This window comes from Euleptes europaea, chromosome 11 (assembly GCF_029931775.1).
Source record: "Euleptes europaea isolate rEulEur1 chromosome 11, rEulEur1.hap1, whole genome shotgun sequence".
Classification (NCBI taxonomy): Eukaryota; Metazoa; Chordata; class Lepidosauria; order Squamata; family Sphaerodactylidae; genus Euleptes; species Euleptes europaea.
This window is the reverse complement of record NC_079322.1, coordinates 60467607-60480342: the sequence shown is the minus strand read 5'-3', so window position 1 is coordinate 60480342 and position 12736 is coordinate 60467607. Positions and strand designations below refer to the sequence as shown.

The 12736-nt window shown below is 39.4% G+C and overlaps 1 protein-coding gene across 2 annotated transcripts in view; it reads left to right on the top strand.

The window, feature by feature from the left end:
- Window positions 1-12736, top strand: part of MPP7 (MAGUK p55 scaffold protein 7) — a 97260-nt gene that overhangs the window by 33444 nt on the left and 51080 nt on the right. For both annotated transcript variants that reach the window (XM_056857979.1, XM_056857978.1), the window contains exons 3-4: window positions 8281-8358; window positions 10802-10882. In XM_056857979.1, coding sequence (XP_056713957.1) covers window positions 8281-8358; window positions 10802-10882 — 159 coding nt within the window. The remainder of the gene's footprint in view (window positions 1-8280; window positions 8359-10801; window positions 10883-12736) is intronic.

Below are 12736 nucleotides of genomic sequence, written 5' to 3'. Positions count from 1 at the left end.
CCTTCTGTTCAAAAAGAAACTGAAAGGGAAACTGTGGGTGATGAGATGGGAGGAGCATATGAAGTTGCCTTAAATGTGAGACTATGAGTGCAACTAGCCCAGTATTATCTTATTTGACTTGCTGTGGCTCTCCAGGATCTCAGGCAGAGAAAGGCCTTTGTATGCCCCCTTCCCAAGGTCCTTTAAGTGGAGGTGTTAGAAATTAAACCTAGGAATTTTATTTATCTATTTAAAGATATATATTTTTTTTAAAAAAAATCTGTCCTTCCACCCACTTAAGACCCTCAAGATGGCATTTTGCATATGCTTTATGACTGAGCTCTGGCCTCTCCCAGAGAGGAGAGCATGTGAACCCCCAGCTCATTTGGTTCTCCAGGCCATGGTATTGAAGACTGCTTGAACAGGCTCTGTGCTTTGCACCATGCTTTTCTAAATAAGAAGCTCTTAGGCAAATACATGCCTGGAACCTGTATTCTCGGTCTTAAAAACTCTTTCTTAAACACATAGTGGCAGGTTGGCATTGAAAAAAAGTTGGGGGGCAGAGCCAATATGAAGCCCTGGTACAATAAGTCTTTATTTATTCACTTCCTTTATAGTTTAAAAGGGAACACATTGGTTATGCCTTGACAAATAACACTTTGTTTTTCCTACAAGTCCAGTTCTGAATCTTGTCTATGAGTAAGACAATTAAAACAAATTCTTAAACTTTAATTCTGGTATCTCTCACTTGATTTCACTTCTATCACTTCAGCGTACTACTCTGCTGAAGTATTGCTGTTTGCCCATTTAGGCATTCCTATTTATATTTGAACAGTCTTTGAGAGAAGGAGAGCATTGGTTAGATCAGCTGTACTCACTCCACATTTTGTGGAGAGCCACATTTGCATTTAACATCAACCCAAAGAGCCACATGGGGTAGCCCCGTGCTCTGCTCCACCAAACGCATGCATACCATTAGTACAAGAACTATTCACTGTTAAACATATAACTATCTGTTGGTCAAATGACTGTAAATAAACTGAAACATATAACTAAAGTTTTTTTAATTGCTTCTGAGCATGTAGAGTCATCCCTCCCATCTTCTCAGCATAAAGCACAGCAGCTGAGGCGAGAAAGAGAGATTGTCAAAACCTCTGAAGGAGAGCGAGCCAGCTTTGGAGAAACAGGAGTAAAACCACCAATCCCTCTCCTTTGGCCAGGTTGCTCTTTTCTTGCCTAGCTGCCATGGTCATGGTGGTTTTATCTTCTCTTCTCTGTGGTCAGTTTGTTCTCCTCCCAGCAGCTGCCTGTGTGCTGAAATGAGAATGCAGAAACCGTGGAGAATGGTAGGGGGCTGTTGGAGAGGACAAGGCCCTTCTCTCTTTCCTGGAACATGAGGTGGATCTTGCATTGGGCAATGCTACTCAGAACCACCACAGGTGGCATGTCAAAGAGCCACATATGGCTCCTGAGCCACTAAGTGAGTATCACTGGGTTAGATGAAGTAAGTTGTGGGGTTTCCTAGGGATGGAGATTGTAAAAGCAATTTGCTGTAACCTAGGATAAAGGCTGTCCTGACCTGGATTGCCCAGGCTAGTCAGATCTCAGAAGCTAAGCAGGGTCAACCCTGGCAAGTATTTGGATGGGAAACCTCCAAGGAATACCAGGGTCATAATGCGGAGGCAGACAATGGCAAACCACCTTTGAACGTCTCTTGCCTTGAAAACTCTACCAGAAGGCTCCATAAGTAAGATGCAACTTGATGGCAAAAAACAAAAACAAAAAAAGATAAAAGGCCTAGGGTTAACTAATCTTCCATGCCTCTGCAAGTGAATGTTCATGGGTTAAAATGTCACATAGAATTCAGTTCTTGTTTAGGTATATCTATTCAAATGATTGTCAGGCAAAGTAATGTACTCTGAGATACCGATGTTTAAAGTAACTCAATAATGTGGCATCTGTAGATGAAGGACCTCAGGTTTTAAAGGAAACAAGGTTAGGTAATATTGTCGAAGGCTTTCATGGTCAGAGTTCATTGGTTCTTGTAGGTTATCCGGTCTGTGTGACCGTGGTCTTGGTATTTTCTTTCCTGGCGTTTCGCCAGCAGCTGTGGCAGGCATCTTCAGAGGAGTAACTCTGAAGGACAGTGTCTCTTAGTGTCAAGTGTGTAGGAAGAGTAATATATAGTCAGAAAGGGGTTGGGTTTGAGCTGAGTCATTGTCCTGCAAAAAGTATCAAAGGTAATGTGCTAATTGGTTCTTGTAGGTTATCCGGGCTGTGTAACCGTGGTCTTGGTATTTTCTTTCCTGATGTTTCGCCAGCGGCTGTGGCCGGCATCTTCAGAGGAGTAACACTGAAGGACAGTGTCTCAGTGTCCTTCAGTGTTACTCCTCTGAAGATGCCGGCCACAGCCGCTGGCGAAACGTCAGGAAAGAAAATACCAAGACCACGGTTACACAGCCCGGATAACCTACGAGAACCAATGAACTCTGACCATGAAAGCCTTCGACAATGTAATGTGCTAATCATTGTCCTGCATCAAGATAATTAATTCAGGTTTTGAACATGAAAGATACTGCAGACTTGGCCAACCTGAGAAATCAGCAGTGGCTGAACATGGACTGACCCAAACAGGACACAGGGTCTTATTCCAAGACACTGAAAGACTGGACAATTCTACCAACTATTTTGTCAGATTGCACAGAGAAGCCATTGAAATTCATAAACATCAGCACAACTTTAATAGAAAAGAAGAGAGTTTAAGAATGAATAAGGCTTGGCTTTCTGTCCTGAAAACCTCCAGACTAACAAAGACTACAGTCCACAATAGCCATGCGGATTAGCTTTGGATTCCACATGTTTAACAGATCACTTCAGGATACAATGGTTCCATATTAACATACCACACCCTCATTAACACATTATCTTGATACTTACAGGACAATGATTAGCACATTACCTTTGATATTTTTTGCAGGACAATGACTCAGCTCAAACCCAACCCCTTTCTGACTATATATTACTCTTCCTACACACTTGACACTGAGAGACACTGTCCTTCAGTGTTACTCCTCTGAAGATGCCTGCCACAGCTGCTGGCGAAACGTCAGGAAAGAAAATATCAAGACCACGGTCACACAGCCCGGATAACCTACAAGAACCAAAGGTTAGGTAATGTTCTGCAATGTGCGGTGTGGTGTGTGTGTTAAAAATAGATTTGTTACTTGAGCATCATGTTCACATTTCGCATAGAGATTAATTCAGGTTTTGAAATGTCCTGAAGAGTGTAAAAGTTCTAAGAAACTTGAGCTTAAAAGTGCACAACAAAACCACCTCCAATTTAGGAAATTCTTTCTGCAGTAGCTGAGCAGGGAATCTGGCTCTGAAGGGGCAGGGAAATTTATCTTGGAGGATGGATAACTTGTTTGGCTTTAATCTGAATTTCCTCTATCCACCAAGGGGACCTCTTCCTATAAGCAAACTCATCAAAACCTTTGCTTAACTATCTGACCAAAAAAGTTTATTTGAATGAAGTCTCTGAGTTCCCAAATAATAGTTGCTTTATTTTGTTGTTGTGAGGAACAAAGAAGTTAAAGTGGAAAAGATTTCTCTCTCTCAAGATCAACATGTTTAAAAAGATAAAACTGAATAAGGGGCTTGTAGCCATTATTTAAATTGTTCTTGCTTAAAGTGAAATTGTTTTGTGCATTAATTCAGGACTTGAGAAACTTTGTCCTATGGATTGATAGTACATCCAACAGTCAATGGTAAGAAGTTGAAAATCAATTCCAGTGTAATATTGCAAGGCCAAAAAAAAAATCAAGTATTAAAGTAAAAGCTGTGAACCTTTAGTAGTCAAATACAGAAACTTTAATACATTGTGCACATTTAAAACACCTTGTTAAAGTGAGAAAACTACATTTCAGGATTATCTCAGTTCTGTTCTTGTACAGATGTAACAGGTCTAATCTACCAGCCATGATAAGGTTAACTGGGGTTTTAAAACTTGGGCTACAAAAACTGATTGACTACAATGATTTGACACTGACAGAAGATTTAATTATAGCAAGGGTTGATTTGTGGGGACAAGTTGGGGGAATGCACTACTTGTGGCCGAATCTTTTACCTTTGGCTGGGGTTCTCTATCAAGGTAGCATGCAAGATTATTACCTGTTGTCTCTGCACATATTTATTAAGAAGTAGAAGAGAGTTGTTCCTGATGCTGTGTTTGGAGTAGAGTAATTAAGATTGATTTATACTTCAGTGCATTTCTCCCCTGGCATAAGTATCTGTTGAGCACATAAGATACCCACCTGGGATATAGTGCATTCCACAACTAAACACCCCAGCACCACTGGAGGAAAAAAAAATTCAGCCGTGTATTCAGCTCTTGGTAGTACCCACCCTATAAGCCTATAGGCTTATTTTATTTATTAAATTTATTTATTAAAACATTTATATCCTGCCTTTCCTCCTGGTTCAAGGCACCTTAGAATAATAGTTTTGAAATCCCAAACTAAAACCAAAAGTAAAATATCAAACCCCAGATCTCTTCCTTCCTCACCCGCCTTTTAAAAGTTCCATACCATTCAAATCCCCTCAAAAGCCCTGGCAAACAGCCTTCCAACACCTCCTGAAGATCTCCAGAGAGGCCCCCCCTCACCTCTTCAGGGAGTCAGTTCCACAGAGCTGGAGCCATGATGGAAAAGGCCCAGACTCTGGTAGATGGTTTGTTTATTTATTATGTCATTTATAGGTCATTTATGCATGGTCGCTTTAACCTCCTTTAATCCCTGTTTCAGCCAGGATCAAATTTTTCAGCATGCACATTACCTCATCCCTTGGAAGTTCAACGCTATTTTAACGCAAAACGAACCCGGCTTTTCCCATTCCTCTTCTGGCCCGAATTAAACCATTCTTCCTGGCTCATTCCGGAGTCACAGAGCATGCATACTCTGTTCTCGGGTTGAACTTCGCCCCACCCTTTTCCAAACCCCTCTTCAAGGCAGCATGCGGATAGCCAAACAGGGAAAGCACAGAAGATTGGATTTTCTCGCAGCCAATCATGAAGCAGTGTGTAAAGAGGCAGGGATTCAAGTGCTTCCTGATACCTCAGAGCTCTTTTTGAGTGAAAGAAAGGCTTTTTTAACATGAGGCTTGGATTTCTCCCCCCCCTCTTTCAGATTGCTCCGTTTTTTGTTTTTTGTTCTTAAAATGCTTTTTTATGCAGCAGTTGGGTCTGGAGAGAAGGAAAACTTCCCTCAGGGTGAGTACTGCAAGTCAGCCAATTACAGAGCAGCCTTTGGGATGGGACTTGATTTGAACTTGGGAGACTGCTTTTCTGTATTCATGCCTCCATTAGCACACAGTTTCATCCCTGATCATTCCAGCCAATGCATACAGTTTTCCCCAACCCGGGTTACTTTGACCTGGTTGAAATGGTTAAAGGAGGTTAAAGCGACCATGCATAAATGACCATAGTTTGCCTTTCTCACTTGGACTCAAGGCGGATTACACAATCAACAAGTTGGGGTGTTCAGTAAGTGATACAATAGGATTTGGTTTTATAGCCCTATCAGAAAATAAAAACGGAACTGAAGCAAAGCATAAGTTAACATGACATGCTAAATGATACAACAAATGCATAGTATGATCCTAGTGTCATTAAGCTCAACACAGCAGTGTAGATCACAGTCCCTAATAATGTATCCAAGTAACGTTGTGATCATTTAGTACAGTGCAACTCTGTTACTTGAGTAGAAAAGCTCTTTTGAATAATTCAGTTTTGCATAGTTTTAAAAAAGGAGAGTGGGAGCCTTCTGACCTTTTCAGGCAGGGCATTCCATAAGGTGGAGGCCTCAATGGAAAAGGCATGTGTGTATGGGCAATTGTTGATCATGCCCATTGGCAGGTTGGCTCCTGCAGAAAACCTTGGTCAAATGAGTGCAGCTGTCATGGTGGTGCATAGGGGGAGAGATGGTCTGGCAAATATGAGGGTTCAAGGCCATGAAGGGCTTTGTATGTAATAACCAATACTTTCTGGCTTTGGGCATTGCGTGGGAATTCAGAAGAAACCCCTATCCAAGCTGGTAGTTAGGATTGTTATCACACTATAGGGGTGTGCACGACTAGTGACCGGTCTCTATGTTTTTCTTTATTAGGTTTCAGTTTTACATTATTGTATTTTGTGGTCCCTTGAGTAGAGATGTAATATTTCTGGAGATTTTGAAACCATGGAGGAAGAATGTGGTTTTGGTTTTTATGTGTGAGAATGGAAAGAAATTTTGGGGAAAACTGAAATATACGCAATACTTTTGTTCTTATCAAACCTAAGCTTATTTTACTGTTTTAGCATCATAAAATGCATAATTTATAGCAGTATATAAAATGGTACAGTTTGAAACATTTATGAGTCTTAGAAATAGAAATGCCTTAGTTTTCTACAAGCAAAATAGTGAGTATGTCTGATACTTGAAAGAGTGCTCTGTGCTATCTTCACATCTGTATCTTAATTTTGCCATTGAGTCTGATGGCTGCTCCCACTATATTAGTGGAAGGCGTTAAGGTGACACCTTGGCTGTTACCATCAATCATTTTGAATTCTCTGAGTATATCATCTATTGTGTGGATGAAGTAATGCAATGGGCATACAGTTGGTTTCTATCTATCATTTCTGCCAGTGGGAAGCACTAATGTTAGTGCTTTGCTGTTTCTCTCTCCTCTCCAGACCACCCTGAAATGCACCTGGGAGACAGGGTACCCCCAGGAGCAGCATCAGAGGAAAATCTGTGGTCTGTAGCAGGAGGGGGGAAATGGTGAAAATCATGCCCTTTCCATTATCAGAAATGATTTGCAGGATCCAACCAATCTCTTCTGGAAATTATTTTGACTCAGTCTGTTGAGAGCATCTAAAAACTATCTAAGGACAGATAGCGTTATGGAATACATAACGTTATAGAATACTAATACATTAGGAATAGTTATATTTCATACTGAAAGAAATTAATGATGTTATTTTTCTAAGACTATTGGGACTAATGATGTAAAATTAAATTAAGATCTAGCTCAACAAGTCCTGCTTTCCATGCCCCTGCCTTCAGAGGTAAGGCAGGTGACAACCAGAGATAGGGCTTTTTCGGTAGTGCCACCTTGCTTATTCAGTGTGCTTCCCCTTGAGGCTTGCCTGGCACCTATGTTGCTCTTTTTGGGGCACCAGGCCACAGAGTCTTTTTAACTAAGGAGTTCACTTTTTAGCACCATTTTATGATTTAGTGTAAAAACTGATATTTTAAGCTACTCAGTGATCTATATTTTCAAGTTCTGGTTGTGTTTGGGTTTTTTAAAAATCATGCTTGTGTTATGTTTTATGTTATTATGTTTTATTTTGTAATCCACCTTCGGTAGGTTCCCTGAAGAAGAAGAAGCATTAAAATTCTAAATAAATAAAATTTATCAGAAATTTCAAAGTCAATAAAACCTAATATTGCTAATTTCAATAAATTCAAATACTGTTAATTTCAATATCTGATGGAGGGAGTGTTGATTCTCAAGAGCTTATATCATGGAAATCTTGTTGGTTTCTAAGGAGCTACTGGACTTGAATCTACTTTCAATCTGTATGCTTAATTCTGAACCTACCTCCAGAGTGTAGATCTAAACATATGTACAGTGGGGCCATGGACAGAAAGGGAAGGTTTTGCTGCAAACCTGGGAGAATCCTCCAGTTTGCAGAAAAATCTTTTAAACATAAGGGAGGGGTATAAAAGATGGGGACAACTGAGGAAGGGTAAGTAGGAAAGAAGGATAGATGGGGAAAAGGAGGAACTGCAAGGGAGAAGTGTGGTAAAATGACAGATGGGATGGACTGTAAACTTGAATATTGGTGATTGCATTGCACAAAGCTTTAAAAATACTACTTGTTTTATGAAACCTACAAAAATGTTGGTGACAATAAATCTCATAAATAATTATGTGCTTCATTTTTATATCCTCCTCAAGATAAATATCTTATGTTTTTCCCAGCAGGATTAAAAAAATTACTTAGAGAATATAAAATAGGTTCAAAAAACCAAACCAGGGTGGGGGGTCAAAAATGTTTAGCTTTTCTGTGGATTGGTCTCCATACCTAGCATTTTTTCCATCTGATATCATACAGTGCTTCACCAGAAGCGGATGATAAATTATATCTACATGTTCATTGCTAAATGCTTCCGTCAGGTTGTTTCTTTGCAGATGTTTAGCTAGCCTGCTTAGGTTGTCAAACTATTTCTACTGCTAAATCTGCTTTCTTTTGTCTCCTAGATTCACGAAAAATTACACTACTATGAAAAACAGAGCCCTGTCCCAATGTTGCATGGTGCATCAGCTTTGGCAGACGATGTAAGTGTCCCTAGTAAAGCCTCTGGGGGTACCATATTTCCCAAAACTACCTCTGAGCAGAGTGTAGAACAAGGGGATTGTATAAACTGGATGTCAAAGGTTTCCAAAAAGCTTGTCATCGTGGGATTGCTGATGTTGTTTTGATTTCATTAGACTTTTTACCATTATGACAGCTAGGTAGACTCTTGTTCTGCCTTGGTATTCCATAAGAGAAATTATATACTAGAAATCTTTGGTGAAACTGAAGCTGTCAGCTACTAATGTGTTATGAGAGTCATAGACAAGAGGAATGTTTTCCAAAAATAAAGACAAATAATATAGCTAAACTGCTGACAATTAAAAAAAAAAAAGATAGATGATACTAAGAAATGAGGCTTGTGAAAGATATAGGAAGGGCTGTCAGAAATCCACTTTTTTTAAGCAGCAGAGATTTATGGATATTAAAGCTTTTCAAATTGCTTTCATAACTAAAAAATAAAATCTAGAATGGCTGGCATTGATAGAGTATTTAATTTCCTGTTACTGTAATTTTTATTAATAAAAAAATCAAGCCTGCCTTTTCTGCATTATATGTTGAATTCTACGGCCCTGATGAATTGTGTGCACACCTGTATAAACTATGACAGCACTTAAAGTGGGCAGGGTAAAGTTAAACTGATTTAAGTTAAACTTTAGGTATGCTTGGCACAGTGGTGTACACTGAAGGGCAATTTTTGGTAGAATACTTTTTTTTCCTTTGAACCATTTGTAGGTAATTGATGAAATGCTCAGTTCGAATTAATGTTTTATACATAATGGCAGACTCAAATCACACAGTTGTGCACTTGGGAGGCAGAAGGAAATTAACTGGTTTTGAACATTTATATTAATAAGATTGGGATCTCCTTCCAGTGTGAAGTTTTTGAGAAAACCTGAAGAACATTAGAACTCAAAATAGCAGTGGCTGCTTTCTTCTTTTAGAATGATAAAAAGCAGGTGTCAGTTTTTGCCAGTATTATTGTGGACAAACCTGTGCATATTCCGCATTTTGTCTGTGAGCTGGTTCGTAGTTAAGTGTTTCAGCATATGTAAGTGAGCAACAGATATTTAGGTATGATAAAGTCAGTGATTAGCTTGCTTAAGGAGCACATGAACAATGGGTGTGTTTCATTAATTTCTGTGCACTTTTCAGGACCATTCTGAATCACCACTCCAATTGCCATGTTGTGGCCACTGCAGCTATAAATATTCACTTTGTCTTTGTGTTCTTTTACCACATTGTTTCAGAAAGGCTCAAACCTGAGATTACGAAGGTACAACTGAAGGTCTATAGCCATCTCTGTTCTGATTCAATGTATGGTTGGTTTAAGCTGGGTAGAGCCTAATAATTATAATGAGAAGGGGCTGGATTATGCCACTTTTGGCTTAGCTGACATCTACTGATTTGGCAGGCATAGTTTGTGGTTTGTTGGCTCTGACAAGTCAGGCCTTATTCAACACTTCGTCTAGTGTGAGGACATTGAATGAGACCAATTTGCTTCACTGTCACAAATAATTCTGTGTCGTTGGAGTCTATTTTGAATCTAACTAGGCAATCTTTAGCCTGAACATGTGTTACTTATAGTGCAATGCTAAACAGAATTGCATCCTTGAAGTCAATGGGCTTAGAAGGATGTAACTCTCCTTACACAGTTAATCTCATAATATACCACTAGGAATTTTTTATTTTCCCTCCCTGGGGGTGGGGTAGGACTCAAGCTGAAGTAACTGAAATGCTGAAGTAACACGACATACAGTTTTTCAATGATGAATTGTGTCTTATCAGTCTTATTGTATTCAGATTGGTTCTTTGTAGTGTAAATAGTTGAGCTTGTTGTTCAAAGCTGTTCTTCATATCTGGTAATCTAATACCAGCCATATTACTGTGATTAACTTGTCTGACATTTAACAAGCTTACTTGCTCTGTGTATGTAAACATAATAAAGTTCAGAGTACTCGTGCTGTAGGGGCACTCTGTTTCCTTATCCCAGCCCTAAACAGCATAGCTACTGTGGATTTTTGGAAGCAGTGTAGATTTCACCACTTCATTCAGAAGCTGTTTTTTATAGACAGTGTCAAAGTTTGATCCAGTCGTTTTTACAAGCAGCCCTTTGTCTGCATGCAAAGGACCGTTCGCGTCGATGAAGTGCTGGGATTTGCCATCATTGCAATAAATCAGAATGTGATCTGGATGTACTGTTGCCAAATGTGATTGCTTTAGTTAAACTCAGTTGAAAGACCCGGCCAGGAGCTAGCGTAAAGGCCAGAAAATGAAGAGTAATGATTGATACTCTGTTTTTGTTCATGCTGAACACACTGGAAAGTAATAACCTTGAACAAGATTGATTCTGGGTTGTCACTGAAATACTGAGTAAAACAATGATCTCGCTGATGTTCTTTTGTGTCACTTCAATCTCCTTTACAGCTGACTGAGGAGCTGCAGAGAAAACCACTAAACAGTGAGATCAGAGAATTGTTGAAACTACTGTCAAAACCCAATCTGAAGGTGAGGATCTGTTGCTTGCACCTGTTAAATAGAATGCACTCATTTGCTCATTCTCAGTTTTCAACATTTGCAAAGGGTTTTAACATTCCCTGAGACCTTGTGGCTATGCATAACTGCAAAGGAGACTCTGCTTAAGTCATTTGAGACATTATTACTATATTTGTGGTGGGTTACTATGATTTGCAAAACTCTTTCAGTGCCCAGATGCTGGTGCTATTTCATATTAGATATTCTGGAGGAAGGGATAAATAGGAACTTTGGCCTAAATTCATACAGAGCCATGGAGTGTAGAAGGCAAAGAAATGAAAGTTGTTTCCTGCCTTCTAATTTTTTTTTTTTTTTTTTGGCTAATAAGTAGGGTATTTCAGCATGAACTAAGTAGAAGTAATTTCACATTTGTTACAAGATAAATCAACAGAGATGATTTAATGAACAAATATTTTCTTCTGATACCACAGCTTGGTAGCAATAGTCTAAATGACTGATACTCATCCGTAAGTTCTTAACACAGCCAAGTCTAATGATACTTAAATCCAGAGACAGGGGCCATAGGCAGAAAAGATATATATTTTTTTTCAAACCTGAAAAATGCCCCAGCTTTGCAGAAAAATCTGAAATCTTAAAAATAATAATATTACATTGGGGGTTTAAATACCCAAAATGATAAAGGAGCACCTTTAACTTTAAGAAGCAGATGCTCACAATGGTCTCTGCTAGGCAACTACAACAGTTTTGGTGGCATTCCATGCTTAGTATCTGTCAGTAAGAGGAAAGGAGTAGGACCCATTCCAAGGCTGCTTTAACCTTTGAGGGAGGACTCATAGGACCAGACCCAGCAGCAACCTCAGGGCAACTTGCTATTACCCAACTTTCATGACTCACCTAGGTCTGGCTGCTTGTTGCTGTTCTCACTCTGAGGTCAGAGGAAATCTTCATCGGGTGGTTTCCTTCTCATGCTCAGGGAGGCAGGACTCTAAACTTCCTCTGTCCCCTGAGCTAGGACTGCCCTCTATGTATTTGCTATAATTTATTATGATGTGGGTAGAAGGCTTGACGATTATGGGTTGGGCCACCTGTGTACATTGTTGCTTACCCTGAAAGTGCATTCAGACTTGCAAATCAAATTTATTTCCAAGGGTACTTTATCCTCCTGCAACTCGTCCCTCTTGGAAACCTGCCTACATGCACATACTTTGAGAATCATAAAACCATCCTACTTGGGTGCTTGCTGTGGAAGCAGGAGAGATGGAGAAACTTTAGATTTAATTTCTTTGCACTGTAACCTACACTCAACATTCAATATAGAATGGGATTAAAATTCCTAACAAATCAGACATTGTCAGAAAAGTATTTTACCCAAGGAATCTAATGGATTTCAATGCATATGCCTTTTTTTTTTCTGGACGAGCTAAATGGTCAATTACAAGTTATTGCTCTGAGCCAGGAAAATAGTATTACACTACTGGCTTGTGTTTCCCTCAGCAGTTTCTTTTTGGCTTCAATTAGTTCATAAGAAACTTATGGTAGAAATTTATTATGAGCATTAATTACAGGCCAAAGCTGAATGTTCCATGACATTTTTTAAAAATTATACTTTATTTGAAACACAGGTACAACTCGGTATTACCCTCTCATAGGAAGCACCTAAAATAGAAACATTATTTAAGTGAAAATACTTTTTGGCTGTGTTAATACTTAAAATACCTCTAGCCCTGATTCAGAGACGAGCAAGTGCAGTAGTGCTCATGGACATGTTAATGCAATTGGTATCTATAACCAGGTAAGCAAGAATGAGAGCCAGCATGGTGGTGTGGTTAAGAGCAGTGGTTTGGAACGGTGGACTATGATCTGGAG